This window comes from Zootoca vivipara, chromosome 2 (genome assembly GCF_965207765.1).
Source record: "Zootoca vivipara chromosome 2, rZooViv2.hap1.1, whole genome shotgun sequence".
NCBI classification, from domain to species: domain Eukaryota; kingdom Metazoa; phylum Chordata; class Lepidosauria; order Squamata; family Lacertidae; genus Zootoca; species Zootoca vivipara.
In genome coordinates, this window is record NC_142584.1 from 48,357,385 (window position 1) to 48,373,788 (window position 16,404).

Sequence of the window (16,404 nt, forward strand, 5' to 3'; positions counted from 1 at the left end):
CAGTCCAACCCCCTGCCAAGCAGGAAACACCATCAAAGCATTCTTGACATATGCCTGTCAAGCCTCTGCTTAAGAGGATGCTGGAGAGGTCTGCTGCAATGGCGCAGCTTTTGAGGGGGTCAAAAAGAAATGTTGTGGAATCAAAACAAGAGGCCTTAAAACCCTATGTGAATCTTTCTCAGTTTCAAATATATTCCACCCCCCTCTTTAAAAAATATATATATAAAAATTGTGACATTTTTTTCAGGCTATTCCTCCCCCCAATAAATACATGTGTACTTTTACATATTCTGGAGCCCTCTGGAGCCTTTCAGCAGAACTTCTTGATGTGATGTTCTTTTTCTTTCTGTCAGTGTTGGTTTTTAAATCTGGCCAAGAAGAAAAGTGACATCTCTGAAGCCACGTTATGGCATTCCTGCAAAGAATAGCTTAGCATAGGCTGGAAGCTTCAAAGTGTGTGTTTCTTCCTGTGTGTTAAACCTGACAGGATAAGGAGACAATGTCATATTTTTAATTGAGGAACGGTTTCAGCTTGTTCCTGTATGCCTTCAAATTTTACGGAAATCTTGCGGAATCAAAAATAACGAGACATTTGCTGAAACTGCAACACAACACATTCACAGCTATTGTGGCACTCCCCATATCCTCATATGCCTAACAATTTTCTGAACTCTCTCATGAAGTTATTCCACATTTTCATTTCTGCTTAAAAGCGAGAGCACATATTTGGGGGCTGGAGTCCCCAGTTTTCTGCAGCATGTGTGCTTGTTCCATATTTTAAGTCTTGCTAAAGCTAGCTCCTCCCTCCTTTCCCTTCCCAGCCCCACAGCATACAGTTAAAAGAATGGCAAGGGGTGTACAACGGGGGTTGCAAAAGGTTATTAGGCTTTCAAAGATCTGTGCCAGTAGATCAGGCATCCCCAACCTGCGGCCCTCCAGATGTTTTGGCCTACCAACTCCCATGATCCCTAGCTAACAGGACTAGCGGTCAGGGATGATGGGAATTGTAGTCCGAAACATCTGCAGGGCCAAAGCTTGGGGATGCCTGCAGTAGATTGACTGAGACTGACCTTAGGAAACCACAGGTAAATGTTTTACAGGGCTGAGCTGGGTCCCTGCCAAAATCCCACACACAAGGTGCCTCTAGCAATGTCATGCACTGTGCTCCACTTAAGGGAACGTCAGACAGTGGCCCCTGTCAAATCCCAGAGAGACCCTGCTAGTCAATGTAGCCAATACTGAGCTAGAGTGACAAGTGGGGTGACTTGGTTCCTTCCCAGCCTTCCTTTAAAGTGGAGCTCAGTATGTCAGTAGCTCTGTCTGCAGCAGTTAAATGTGTGACCCACACAATGCATTTTCATTAGGCCTCTGCTGTGCTTAAGCCTCAGTATGTTTGGAAAATGTTTCCATTTCTCACCCTTATGTAAGTTAAGATCTCTCTTGGGAAGAAGGCTTTCTGAAGGTGTGAATGGTTTTGGAGGAGGTGCAATAGCTACACAGGCACTGTAGTATGGAAAGTGGGGTGGGGAAGTGTTCTTTGCACATGCAGACTGTTCCATTATTGGGTGTTTCTTCAGCCAGCCTCTCCTCTCACTGGGTTGGTTTAGCCCAGATATTCTTGTAAAACTCTGCCGAAATCCTGTGCGCTGGTTTCAGTCATGCTGCTGGCAGATATTTTCTCCTTCCCATGAGGAAAAGGCGGGTGAGCATTCTTTCCTGTTCTGCTTCAGCCACAGCCTGTAAGCAGATGCAGCCATCTCATCTGCTTGCAGTGCTCCAGCTCATGCCCTCCAGGCATCTCTGCTGCTAAATGTGTCAGAAGGCAGTGCTGCTCAGGTGATCCATGTGTGTGGCAGGAGAGAATGTTGTCACACACTTCAAGCTCCTAGTCTGCTCCCTGCCATATGTGTGTGTGTGTGAACTAGAAGACTACTGCAGCTTGTTTACTGTTCTCTTCCATTTCTGTGTCACTCTGATAGTCAGAGGTAGCTTACACAGAGTAATATATACTGTATATTCCTGCGTATAAGACTATTTTTAAACCAGGAAAACCTTCTCAACAGTCGGGGGTCATCTTATACGCCGGGTCGTATTTCTTATACGGCGAGTATATCCCAAACTCTATATTTTAACTGGAAAAGTTAGGGGTCGTCTTATACGCCGGAATATACAGTGTGTGTGTGTGTGTGTATGTATGTATGTATTGAAAACATGGCATGCAAAGAAACAATATCAACTATGGAAGCAATTAAAGCAACTCACATTTCTCACAAATTAACCTTTTTACGAATACTGTAATATTCACAAAACCTTCAGGGTATGAGCTTAATTTTTTTAAAAAATCGCAATACCACCTCATAAAACATATTTTTAATCCTTTTCTTATTGTTTAGAACAGGTATCTTCAGCCTTTTTCATACCTACCATTTAACCCCCAAAGATGCATTTGGGGACTCATTTCTTAATCTTTTCCCATATATTTTCACGGTGGCAGTGTTCCTGTTGCAACCCTCCTTGGGTCAGGTCACGAACCACTATTGGGACCCGACCCACAAGATGTAGACCAGTAGTTTAGAAACTCTGGTTTCTTATTCTGGTTTCAGAATAGTGAGGCAAGCTTCCCTAGGCTTATGAGTTCCATAGGACAGAGGCCACTACTGAAAGGGCCCTGTCATGGTCTCTCCCCATATAGGGAATAAGACTGTAGCCAAGTGGTAGAGGATTTGCTTTGCATGCAGAATGTCCAATCTACAACATCTCCAGGTAGGTCTGGGAAAGCCCCCTGTTGATGTGTGAGGTGCTTGTATGGGAAGAGAGACTCCCAAGGATGTACTACGGTATCCCCAGGCAATGTGCCTTCAATATTTAGAACTGCTAATGCTCAGAGATGCAACAAGATTTGGATATGTTCAAAAAAAGTTTTAAGGTGGATTCATTTTAAGTTGTGCCTTTGCACTTTGCTTTATTAACTAAATAATGAAAAATACTAACGTAATCAAAACTCTCAGCTAAGTATAAGGAAGTCTGAATGTCCTCTTTGGTCTCGTATAGACAAAGAAGAAATTCTATGACACCGAACTGGAAAATCTGGAACGTCAGCAGAAGCAGCAAATTGAAAAGATGGAGCAGGACCACACGCTGCGCCGCCGTGAAGAGTCCAAGCGTATCCGTGCTGAGCAGGAACGAGATCTTGTTAAATTTCAGGAGCAGCTGAAGCAAAAAAAGAAGGAGGTGAAAGTCGATACTGGGCCAAAATCTTGCACAGGGAAATCTTAGGTTTAGTTGTTGGCACTGGCCTATCCGAAAGCCCTCTCAGTCCTCCTGCTGTCATTGGCTGAGGTGTTCTCATGTCACAGACAAGCTGTGCAAGGGAAGGGAAGCTGAGGGCAGAGTGCCAAGATTTAGGGGTGCTGAAGAAAGGTAGGAGAGAGAACAGGGAGCAGCAAAACAAGCTATGCAAATGCACACAGACAGACAGACACCTGCCCATCCTCCATTGTCACAGCTCAGGGGCACATTCCATCCAGGCAAAAGCACTTGAGGAGCTGGGTAGGGGTGCAGCCAGGGCGTGACCTAGAGATTCCTGAGGGCCAGGTAGAGGCCAAAGGGTCACATTCTGTTCCTGGGCCCTGAGGGTTCCCTACCTTTTTTCTAAATTCACTTGTCTGTAATTATGCTGCCAGGCAAGAATGTAAAAGTAATCACCACCACCACCACCCAGAAACAAGAGACTCAAGAAACACTAACAGAAATATAGGTGAGGGCGAAATGAAAGCAGATCAAAGTGATAGCATAATGTCAGCATAAAGCTGGTGGATTTAAAGCCCAGCCATCAGGCAACACAGCCAATGTGATAAATCACTTTTGCTCAGACTTATTAGGAAATTGGACCAGTAAGAACTTTTGCTTGTGTCTTTCGTTTCAAGCTCAAGAGTGACATTGAGAAGCTTCCACGACAACAGCGCAAGGGGACCATGAAAACAAAGATGGAGGAGTTTGCACAGAGAAAGCAAGTCATGGTAAGCTCTAGAGATATTAAGTCCATGGTGAGGCCAAGACCCATATGGACACATTTGATTCCCTGCCTCCCAGTTATCAGGATGAGGAAGGCAGCAGAATCATACCACCCATCCTGCTCTCACTCATAAAAAAGCTTTAGGCATCATACCAATAAGAGCATCTCTTTTGCTACTGTCTCCTTTCTTCCAGGAGCAAGAGTTTGAAGCCAAACAGGCTGAGGATCTGGAACAGGCCATGAAGAATATCACCACCCAAAATCGGAAGGAGATCTGTGACAAGGAGCGAGAGTGCCTCAACAAAAAACAACAGCTTATGAGAGGTGAGAGGGTGTCTCTTCCCCCCCCCAAAAAAAAGTGGGGAGGGTATTTCTCTTAACTTGGTGCCCTCCAGATGTTGATGGACTACAGCTCCCATTAGTCAGGCATGCTAGGGCTGATGGGAATGGGATTCAAAGCATCTAAGACACCAGGCGGGGTGAGTTTCCTTCAAGAGAGTTATTGACATAACTATAAGTGAACAGGTGAGATAGCGCCAAAGACAATAGCAAAAAGCATGCCACATCCTGTCAAAGCGTTCAATAGTAGTAATATTAACGAGCAATGTAATTTGGAAAGAGTAGCCAAGCAGTCTCAAGTTGCAGTTTTCCCCAATAGCTTATAGACACAATACAGCCTTGGAAGGGGGGAAGGGGGTATAGCACTTTTCTCTTAACTGCAAGGATTCTCTAGCTGCCTTTCTGCCCCTTCCGCATCCTTCTTTCATGCCTTCTGCACCTCTGCCCAAATAAATTCCTGCCCTTCTTATCATCTCACCCCTTAAGTATGGACCTGGGAGCACCAGCGGTTGCAGGAGTATAAAAGACGTAAAGGGACAATAACTGAGCCTGGGGTCAGACTTCATTTAGTCCAGGGTGGTCCAACAAGGGCCTCATGCTGCCCTCGATGCCTTTTTGGGCAGCCCTCGTGCTGCCTTCACGTTGCCTTCCCAAAGCTAGGTAAGCGAAGCGCTGGGCTTTGAGAAAGAGATGTGAGGGCTCCGGCAGGGTCTTGGAATCCTCCCACCTCCTTCCCAAAACCTGGCTAGCACTTTCCCAGCTTTGAGGAGGGGGGGGACACACCAAATGCTGGCCTCCCCCATGTGACAAGGCAAACTTGTCCCTCCAGATGTTTTGGAACTACAATTCCCATCATCCCTGACCACTGGTCCTGTGAGCTAGGGAGTTGTAGCCCCAAAACATCTGGAGGGCCAAGTTTGGCTATGCCTGCCATAGGACATTTTATACCTTTTTCTCAGATCGGGAAGCTACAATCTGGGATCTGGAAGAGCACCACCTACAGGAGAAACACCAGCTTATTAAGCAACAGCTGAAAGACCAGTATTTCCTCCAGAGGCATGAACTGCTCCGGAAACACGAGAAGGTAGCAGGGTTTCAGTCTGCTTTATTTTCTTTAATGACTCTAATGCTTCCTACGGATGAGCAAGGTGTGGAGTTGCTGTAAAAGAATTGACCTCAGCAGATTTACAGAAAATGGCCTCCCTGTTGCTTGCTTGCTTGCATTGGGTGTGTGGCTGCAACATGGTGAAGACATGAAACTGTAATGGTAAGAGCCCAAGTAAGAGAGTACTGCATATATTTAACCATAGTCAGTGCAGTCAAACATAGTAAGCCCGGAGAGGGAATAACTATGGTCAGTTATAGGAGTACAGTTTTGTGCTTATAGATTCATAGACTCATAGAATTGTAGAGTTGGATAGAACCCAAAGGATCATCTAGATCAGTGTTGCCCAATCTTGGGTCTCCAGCTGTTTTCTGACTACAGTTCCCATAATCCCTGACCACTGGTCTTGCTAGCTAGGAATGATGGGAGTTGTAGTCCAAAAACAGCTGAAGACCCAAGGTTGGGAAACACTGATCTGGACCAATTCCCAGCAATGCAGGAATCGCAGCTGAAAAATCCCTGACAGATGACAATCCAACCTCTGCTTACAAACCTCCAATGAACAAGATTCTACCACTTACTTTACACCAGCCTTCACCATTCTGGTGCCCCCAAATGTTTTTGACTACAGCTCTCATCAACCTAGGCCAGCACAAAACCTCTTTCCCATGCAGGTGGTTAGTTTGTGTGAGTGAGTAAGTGTGCTTCAATAGGACTGATGTCAAAGTATTCTTGCCATAGTAGTGCCTGTTGCATTTCCATTAGCTTTTATCTGACTGGGCGCCTGGAGTAAGCCATGGTGAATCTTCATAGAAGTGGTTTTGTTTTCCTTAAACTAAACTTGTCTGTCCCCTTTGTGGTCTGTTGAATATTACCCTGGTCAAATATCCAATGTCACCATTTGCTTTGACTGTAAACTTGCAACATTTATTGTACTGACTCACCTCTCCTCACCCCGCACCCCAACCCTGGGCTGCCGTTGCTATTCCAGGAGCGTGAGCAAATGCAACGGTATAACCAGCGAATGATGGAGCAGCTGAAAATCCGGCAGCAGCAAGAGAAAGGCCGTCTCCCCAAAATTCAGAGGAGCGAAGGGAAGACCCGCATGGCCATGTATAAGAAGAGCCTCCATATCAGCTCCAGTGGAAGCGCCTCAGAACAGAGGGAGAAGATAAAACAGGTGAAGGGTAGCACTAGGACCCTTGACGGAAGGATTCGATTTGTGGCGCTTGCATTCACTCATTCATCCATCTATTCATTCATCTATATCACACCTTTTTCTCCAATGGGGTAGCACACACAATTCCCCTACCCACTCATTCATTAACCCCCACAACAAACCTGTGAGGTAGGTTAGGCTGAGAGGCAGTGACATTGCATTCGGATTCCTGCAAGCGAGGACTGTTAATCATAAAATTGTAGAGTTGGAAGGGATGATGAGGATCATCTAGTCCAACTTCCCGCAATTCAGGAATCTTTCGCCCAATGTGAGGCTGGAAAGCAGGATTGTAGACTATACATGGAGGGTCCCTTGCTCAACAGCACGTACTTCCAGAAGCCACTGGTCCAGGCTGTTGACAGATATTTGCTCAGTTCCATCTGATATCACTGACATTTTAAGCTCCAGTGCTATATAAAGCACAAGTTAATACTGCTAGAAGGTTTCAGACAGTGGGTAGCTCAAGAAACCTTCCTGCAACACATGGTTTCATGGAAGGGTGGGAATGTCATAGCTATGCCCCCTGCATTGCTCTGGCACCTGTGGTGCAACTAATACAAGGTGCCATGGAATCAGATCATATTGTCCTCACACCAACAGATATCAAAGGAGTACATGTATTTGAGGGTCTTATTCCTAGTGCAGAAGCTGAGAGGGGGCATTTCCCCCTGAAAATAAATTGTTCTCACATTGGTGACCCTCCATGTCTTCAACGTGCAGCATTCTAGCTCCTGGTATATATATATAAAATGTAGGGAGACATGTTTAAAATTCCTGCGAACATAGCCTGGTAATTTAAAACCACAGTTAATGATGGTGATGTTGGGTTGCTCCCTTCTGTTTCAGTTTGCACAGCAGGAGGAAAAAAGGCAGAAAGCTGAGCGACTGCAGCAGCAGCAGAAACATGAGATACAGACGAAGGATATGAGTGCCCAGTGTGAGAGCAACGTGAATGAACTCCAACAGTTACAGGTAACTCAAAACCATCTTTTGGCTCAGCTTTAGGTATGCTTGGGAGGGGTGTGGCATCCCACTAGTTTGGCTCATAGAGAAAAGTCTGCCATCCATTCTGAAAAGTTGGTTCATCCTACCTGACAACAAAACCCTCCCAGAAATGGAAAAGGTGCTTCAATATTTCTTGTTTTTGCTTTTGGCATGTCGTGACATTTTACATCCTATCTCTCCATAAAGATGGTGTATATATAATCCTCACAGCAACCCTGTGAGGTATGATAGACATGGAGAGGGTGAATTTTCCAAAGCCTCTCAATGGGGTTCGTGGCTGAGCAGCCTCTAACCATGACATTCATTAACTCCAAATTGAGTGGACGCAAAAGGTTTCTGGAATGAGCATAGAATGAGTTGGGATTTTGTTGCTTTTGAAGTTAATCTTGTTCTTTCCTGGTCTTGGAAAGTCATGTTGGGTTTATAAATCAAGTCAGCAGAGATGCTGGATTTGATACTGACCTTTTTGCTCTGCAGAGCTTCCCTCATTTGTTTTTCTTCTGATGTTTTAAATCTGTATAGAATGAGAAGTGCCATCTCTTGGTTGAACATGAGACCCAGAAACTGAAAGCTCTGGATGAAAACCACAATCAGAACTTGAAGGACTGGCGGGATAAGCTGAGGCCACGGAAAAAGGTGACAGCTAAAGAAAGTTGGAATAAAACTTCAAAGACCATTAGAATTTTTTTGGGGGGGGGCGGGCGGGGAATCAAAGTTTCAGTATTGAACTTTTGACTTTCAGATCAATTTGCCAAATCAAATACTCCAGGGGGGGGGGAGGAATACTTCGTGCTCATTAAAATGCTAGCAGTAATTTTTATTCCAGTCTGTATTTCTATTGGATTTAAAATTGTTTTTATAATTGAAAGTGTTTTATATGTTGTTATTGTCTGAGAAGCTTCCTAAGAAGCTATTCAGAACAGCAATGAAATAAATAAACAATTTGGATTTGGAGGAGGGTTGAATTAGGACAACCTATTTCTGAAATGTTGCAAGTTTAGGTTTGGGGAATTGGTTCTCTCCTCTAATTTCATCTAATTTTGTTTCATTTTTGACAACTCATGTACATAAGCCAGGGTTGGGGAACCTCCACCCCATGGGCCAAACTTGGCGTGCCAGGTCATTTTTGGGAAGCTGCACCCACCCTCCACCTGACATCATACCTGATAGGTGCATGGCTGCATGCCTTGCTTAAGAAGGGGGAAGTGGCTTCCATTCCATGGAAACTCTTCCCTTCTAATGCTGCTCTTTGAACCTCCCCCCCCAAATTGGAGATTCAAAGAGTAGCATGGGGCAGCCTCTATTTTCAGAAGGTTAAGGAGTAATGAGGGCTAAGGAATAATGAGGACAAGGGCTTTTGAATTGCCATTTGTAAACAGTCCTGTACTTTAAACCTCAGATTTTCAGAGATGTAAGGAGCAGCATGGGGATGTTTGCAAATGGCTATTAAACAGGGGCGTCAAAGTGCAACATCACGTGACATCACTATGACGTCTGCCAGGTCTTGGGAGATTAAGATCTGAGCCCTCCTGGCCAGAAATTTTTTCCCACCCCTGATGTAAGCTGACAGGAATCCAGGTGGCAGAGAGCAGTGAAGTGATCACAGCTTAAAGCATTTCTCCAACTGAGTTCATTTCTCTTCGCATTTCAGGCTTTGGAAGATGAACTGAATCAGAAGAAGCGAGAGCAAGAAATGTTCTTCAAACTCAGTGATGAGACCGATGGTCAGCCCTCAAGGTCGCCAAACAAGCCTGCCAAATTTGTCCCATTCAGTTCTGCAGAGGCTTCATAACCCTTGGATTAGTGGACAGAAAGGCAATTCCTGCCTTTGTCCACAGAGAAGTTGACCCAAAGGACTGTCAGGGCTCCCTTTTCTCCTGCGCCAACTCTGATTTCCTCTTGTGTCTGAGACAACCAATGTGGCCTGAGGTCTGTTCCCCTAGAGATGAGACAGCTTCCCATTCATGTGGCCCTGGCTGGTGCTGACCAGTTGCACTTGGAGAGTTGTGGGTGAGCTTCAGAGAGTAGAGCTAATGGGGTCATGTGCAGAGTTCACATCGCTTGCTGATCCCATTGCCCAGACCTTGGGCAGTTTTATCTCTTAACCATCTGTTGAAGGGATGAATGTGGTGACCTAAAAGATTGTTGATGGCTGTTAAGTGCTGCTGATAAACTTGCCTGTTTAATTTTCTAACTAGTTTCCTGTTAGGCCCAACTTTCTATGTCTGTCAGTGGATCTCACTTAACCTTTTAGTCTTAATGGTCTAACCATTTACTGCCTTGAAGCACTGGGAGTTCAGCTTCACAGCTTACAAAAGACAACGAGAAATTGTCAGCTTTTATTGTGGCCTCCATCTTTGTCAGTTAAACAAAGGGCTCCTTCTCCTCTCCTACTAGGGCCTAGAATCTAGGCCTTCCCATTGAAACTCATCAATTCCTCAGCTTGTTTTGAAGTGACCCAGCACACCACCCTGGTAACGTGTGACACAATTTCTGCCCTTTCTCAAAGAGTTACCACAGCCTGAAACATACAAGTGGAGTGTTTAAATCAAATCAGTCCCGAGTCAAAGCCTGACCAAAAAGGCAATGAGAAGCTTATGATCCAACTTAGAGTGCAATTCAACACTTGCGAAGGCTGCATATACATGGGCACCTGTGGAAATTGCTGCCCAGCTTGGGGATGTTTAACTTCGCACACCTGCCCCTATTAATAAGTTGTGCAGAGGCCCACACAGTTCAGATCCTAAAATGGTGGGTAACATAAAGGTCTGGTCTTTGCTCTTCACTTTCCCCTCCTCTTCCATTGTGAGGCAATGGGTTTCTTTTCCCTGTGTTCATCAGCAGGGAGTTCTATCTCTCTTGTCTCCATTTCTTTCGCGAGCCCAGTTGGTCCAGAAGGCAAAGCTTGTGCTCAGGTTATGGCAAGAGCTAGTGGCTGCCCTTTCCAATATATTAAATAGAAGAACAGTGCAAATGCCTTGTAGCAGCAAGTTTACAACTGGCCTAAGGTTAAAGGCATCTTGTTTTGCATCAACTCATGTGAGTTTCATAGGACATCAATTGCTAGCTTTTCATTTTTGTTTTTTAAGGTCCACTGTATAAACTATTGGGTGTGCTGTGATTTGAGAACATGATGTTGGCAAAAACCAGCATTTTGGCCATTGTGTATCCCTTTGCTGCTACTTTTGAGTTTGTAGCAAGCCAGAATGATCCAGGTAAGAGGAGCCCCATATAGCAGAATAGAATGTGATACATTTGAAATGCTGAATATATAATCAGCATATCATTAAGTCTTCCAAAGGCTGTTTTTAAACCAAAGATATGTTATTCCCCCCTCACACCTTGCCCACTCCCCATTTCACTTTTAAAATACATATTTCAGGAAATGTCAGGGCTTTATCAGTTTGGCCAATTTGCATTTCCCTAGACATTAAATCTATATTGAAGTCTTGATGCTTTGCACAGTGCAATTCACATAATCCTCCATCTGGGTCAGCTGTTTGTGGTAAATGCTTAAATTTGGTACTTCGTTCAAACAAAGTCTTCACAGTTCATTGGTACTTCATTCAAACAAAGTCTTCACAGTTCGTTGTGCCATCTCAAAGCACTTAAGTTGGCAAAATGCTCCAGTGTGGCGTTTTGTGTATCACTCAGGACCTTTCCAGCACTTGATCTGTATAAGAAATAATGCTTTTCTTTCCCTGTCTTCCTATAAAGCCATGTTGCTGTTGATGTGATTTCTGTTCTCAGAGTTAACTTGCTGGAATGGAAATGGAGGTCTAGCAAAGTCATTGGCTGCTGCCAGGCTGCAGTTTCACTGTCTTGTTTAAGAGACTCCTGATTCTGGATATTTTAGAGGCTAGAAAATGTGCACCCAGAAACCATGGGGTTACTGTCCTGTTCTAAATAATTGTGTTTTGAGATACTGTCGGGTGAGACTGAGAGAAACTTGAACAGAGCCTGTAAGTGGGTTGTGTTCTGAAAATTCAGATATCCTAATTTTCTCCAAACCTGACAGCCAATTTCTGTTCTAACTTTATGTTGCAAATTTTTGATAGTTTGCATTGTGCACAGGCTTATGTATGTTGTGGATACACCCACATGCAGCTCAATCTCCTTATAAGTCAGCCAGAGTCATCTAATTGTCTTCATCCTTGGCCAAGAAATCAAACAAAAGTTGCTAATTTTAATACTGCTGCAAGTTTGTGTGTGCTTATCTTTCTTTGTGTGCCAGTGTGGTCTTGACTGCTACCCAGCGCTGCTGTAATTTTTACAAAAGTGCAATATTTACCTCGTGCAGTGTTGCAAGGATGTCCTGCTCCTTTTGCGGCAAGAAAGTGTCACTTTTCTTTGTTTTTCTCTTTCCCTAACCCAATCAAAGCCAACCTTTTCTTTCTCTCCCTTGGCACAAAACTACAATATTTTTTACATTGGGGGGGGGCTGATTCTTCTACCCAAAAGGGTTTTCTCTTTTTTTGGGAAACCACTATGATGTAAATAATCTAATAAAAACATTACCACGGTGAGCGCCTGCATTTGCGTCCTGAACACTTTGTTGTATTTGTTGCCTGTGGGTTTTGGTCAGCAGTGCTGACTTGCATTTGTACATAAACTTGGCTTGAGCATAATGGAATTTGATTCCTGCTTACTGAGATTCAAAACACCCCACAATCAGCAGCTTTCGGGCTCTGAACCAAACTTTTCTTAAAATATGTATTGTCTCATTTTGAGAATGTGTGCATTGAAATGTGTTGGTAATAAAGCTATTAATTCTCAAAGCTAGCTGTGACCAGCTGGGAGCTGTTTTTAATTTTCTGCTGCTAAACCTCCAAGAATAGCTAAAGGGTGACACTGTTTGGTGAAGAGGGAGACCTGCACCCACTATCAGCCGCCACATCATCTCCCATTTTGAATCTGCTGCCCTTCTATTTTGATATTAGCAATTATTGAGCACCTACAGTTCCGGTAAAAGCATGTGCAAAGTCTTGGAATGGAGAGCCCCGTATAGTCGCCTAGCCATTTATTATATAATACATGTGCTAGATAATGTTTTCATGTGGAAATTGCCATTGATGGATCAGTCATCTTTGCTGAGTACGGGTTCCGCAATTCCCTCAATGCAATGGAGTTGCTGGGAATTACATGACATTGTTTTCCAAATTCTGCATGTCACAAAATACAGCACATGCAGAGGGAATATTGTGTTGAATATCGTGCTTTTGAGGTCAAAGAAACCAATAGATGCTGTTGTCATGGCCCTCAAGTAGATTGCAATTGATCGGCAAGCACAGATGTCATGCCTAGCCCTGAAGTTTAGTAAACATCATTTATTATAAATAGGAACCAGTTGTTCTAGGAGACCTTACATTTAAGAAAATGGTACTTAAAATGCACGCTTGTACTGAAAGACATGGAAATGGTAAATTACAGTTTCTTCCATTACATAATACATGGTGTAGAAGTTCGACACAGATTCACATATTGTGCCCCCCCCCCCCGAAAAAAACCAGTTTCCCCAAAATGGAATGTTAAGCACCTGATTTAATTACCAGGGCTGTGTGAGAGCAGCTGATGGAGAATCTCACTGAGGAAAATAACCTGAGCACACCTGCATCCATTTTCAAATCAGCTGGTAGAGGTGGCTTCTCTTTGCCTCTGAAATTAAAGCATACTTTGGTGGCTTGCTGAATATGAGATGCACCATTAAACAAACGGTAAGAGCTTTCACTCCATTACCCTCTGTTGCCATCCTTTGTGCAATGGTCGATGCTGAAGTTCAGGCACCCTTTGTGACTAGTCCTATAACTATACTCCCTGGACTCAAAAGCTTGCTCCCTATTTTGTGACATTTTGGGTGGTGATAATAATTTTGGAATTGCTCAGAATTGAAGAGGCAGTTAAACCCGTAGCCATGCATGCTAAGGTGGCTTGCCTCTTCCTTTGCTTAGCATATGGGGTGGTTTCTCTCCGGTGAAAGCTTATTTATTGGGCGCCGTGTGGAGGGATGGGTAAATAGCACCAAGGAAATACCATTGTTTCTGCTGTGAAGTAAGTAGCAGCACTTCATTCCACTACCCCACTGAAAGCAGTCCAACTTTCATCCACAGTGTAAGAATAACAGTGACTTCAGACATCATAGGAGATGCAAATTAAATTTTCTGCTGTTGTGAGCACTCTTCATCCTTTTGTATAAAGTTGCATTTTTAAATGCCTTGAGCCCTCTGCTAACTGCTATTGGAAATAAGATGTAAAAGCGCTTTCTAACTGTGCATCCGTTTATGGCATTGTTAATAAGAATGCAGGAATAAGTGTCTAGATTCCTGCATTGCAGGGGGTTGCAGTAGATTAGCCTCAGGGTTGCTTCTGACTAAAATTCTATGATTCTAATAGACCAGTTCTACCCCCTTCAGTGTTCGCCTTTACCGAATTATTTAAATTCCTGCGGCCATATAATACGCATTTCTTCAATGTGTCCATTAGAGGGCACCACATTAAAACATTGGTCTTAAAGTTTTGAGAGATGTTCCTGCATAATCTGACATACTTAAACGTCATCAATAAATGGTGTGTTATTAGGGTTTGTTGTTTTTTAATCTTTTGAGGAAGTTGTTGAGATAGGGCAGTTTGATGTGAAGATATGAGTACGGACTGGCAAAAGGACTGACCAGTTGTGCTGCTGCAGGAATGTTAAATGTTGGTATCCTAGCGCTTTAACTATGACATCACCCCATTCCCTCAAAGGCCAGCATTATGAAGTCAGCAGCAAGGGCATTGCAGCTTTCCAGTTTAAAGATTTTGGAAAGATTCCCAGTGGTGGAATACCAGCCCAGTGGTGGAGTAGCAGCCATACAGAGCTGGTATTTAAGCCGACAGTGGACACCCAAAAGGAACAAGGGAAAAATAAAGGTGAGGGGAAATAGAAATGAGGATTATTCCAAAGGACTTGGTGAAGAAAAGAATTCAAGCAAGCCCATTGAGACTTAAGTAAGTTTAAGCTTTACTTTGTTGTTAACCCGGTTATGAAGAGAGAAAAAACACCAGCAACCCTATACAGGAGTTTGTGTGTGTAAAAAAACAGCAGATGGCAGAAATGACTAGGTTTGTCTTCCTAAGAAACTGGAATGTATATTCTGACTTTAGAATTTAGCTCCTAATGTGAGAATTTCCTGAATGATAACTATGAGGTGATATGAGGTGATTCAAAACTCAGCTTTGCTTCCCTTCAGAAATGATAATTGATGCCCTTTCCCCATTTCTCATACTATTCTCTCCTTGAGGGCTGGTGGAAAAGAACTATCTCCATCGGCCTGTTTTGCTCGGTGGGGCAGAGCTGGGGAACCTGTGACCCACTGGATTTCATTCGACAAAAGCTCCCATCATGCTTAGCCAGTCCCCATGGTGGTTGGGACAGTTGGCAACAGCAGCCCAACAAGAACAGGAGGGCCAGAGTTTTTTCTGTCTTTGAGGGGGTAGGATGCGGAATAATGCTAAAGAGAGAGACCAACTGATGTTACCAGAAAAGTACAAGGTACACGTGTAGCTGAAGAGTAGTCCCTGTGACAGGCTTTTACAATCACTTGCCTTTGAGGGCACTTTAATGGAAAAGCATCAAATGTTTGTTTTTGTTTTCAAGTGTCTTGGAAGCCTCTGACTAGATAACATAAGCTGAGATTTTATGACAACTTGAGTACTACCGTATGTTGAAGCCAGTCTCACAAGTTGTTATCTTAAACTAGCTTTTTCTCAGGTATAAAATCCTGGGTTGGGGTTATGGTTGGGCACAGTACCTTGCTTACTGCAAAGGGTCATCATTCTGTGGCCCCTGTGGCCTTGTTCTTTATGAAATTACAGTCATCCTTGAGCACTTTTCTTTCAACAGTGATACAGTGGTACACCGGTTTACAAACAATTGGTTATGGAAGTCTGTACTTAACCTGAAGCGTACTTAACCTGAAGCGAACTTTCCCATTGAAAGTAATGGAAAGTGGATTAATCTGTTCCAGATGGGTCCGCGGAGTACTTAAACTGAAAATAGGCATACTTAAACCGAGGGATGACTGTAGAAGCATCTTGAGAAATTATTGATTATCAATACAGTAATAGGCAATAAAGTGGATTTTTTATTTATTTGCTTATCTCCCACCTTATTTTCCAGGGCAGCAAACAAAGCTGAAAACATACTATATTTAAAAGCAACGTATCTCACCTACTTTTGCTAACAGTCATAAAACGCCCAAGATTACTATATAAGAATAGCGACAGCAGCAATCAAAACTGGAGCAGCATTGAGCAAGCCATAAAACAAAAGATTATACCAAAAACCTTTTTGAAAGAGCTATGTTTATGCCCCCTCCCCTGCCCATACAACAACAGTACATTAGTATTAAGCAATTTCGTGCAAAACAAAAAATAAATGCACATGAATTTTGACAGGCAGTGGGAACATCCTAATTCCTGTACCATATACCCTGGAGTCTAGGTGCTTGTTAACATAAATACTGGAGGCATATGATGGTACTGATACACATGGATGCTTTCCACCCCTGTTGGAAGACAGTCCTCCTAACAAATAAAATCTCATCCAGATTAATCAGCACTGTGAGGCATTCTGATGCTTAAGTGCTTTCCCATTGATCTTTGGCTTTATCTTGGCCTCACGCCAGTTTTCTTGTAAGTGGTGCACTGGAGTGGCTTTGTGATGGAGGACGGAGATATGCAAGG

General features: G+C 43.5%; 1 protein-coding gene across 2 annotated transcripts in view; it reads left to right on the top strand.

Annotated features, from left to right (window-relative positions):
* Nucleotides 1-12,465, top strand: part of STK10 (serine/threonine kinase 10) — a 70,495-nt gene extending 58,030 nt beyond the window's left edge. For both annotated transcript variants that reach the window (XM_035105292.3, XM_088661837.1), the window contains 8 exons: nucleotides 3,052-3,231; nucleotides 3,927-4,019; nucleotides 4,210-4,339; nucleotides 5,314-5,438; nucleotides 6,451-6,639; nucleotides 7,525-7,650; nucleotides 8,206-8,319; nucleotides 9,335-12,465. In XM_035105292.3, the coding sequence (XP_034961183.1) occupies nucleotides 3,052-3,231; nucleotides 3,927-4,019; nucleotides 4,210-4,339; nucleotides 5,314-5,438; nucleotides 6,451-6,639; nucleotides 7,525-7,650; nucleotides 8,206-8,319; nucleotides 9,335-9,475 (1,098 nt within the window). In that variant the 3' untranslated portion in view covers nucleotides 9,476-12,465. The remainder of the gene's footprint in view (nucleotides 1-3,051; nucleotides 3,232-3,926; nucleotides 4,020-4,209; nucleotides 4,340-5,313; nucleotides 5,439-6,450; nucleotides 6,640-7,524; nucleotides 7,651-8,205; nucleotides 8,320-9,334) is intronic.
* The last annotated feature ends 3,939 nt before the right edge of the window (nucleotides 12,466-16,404 follow it).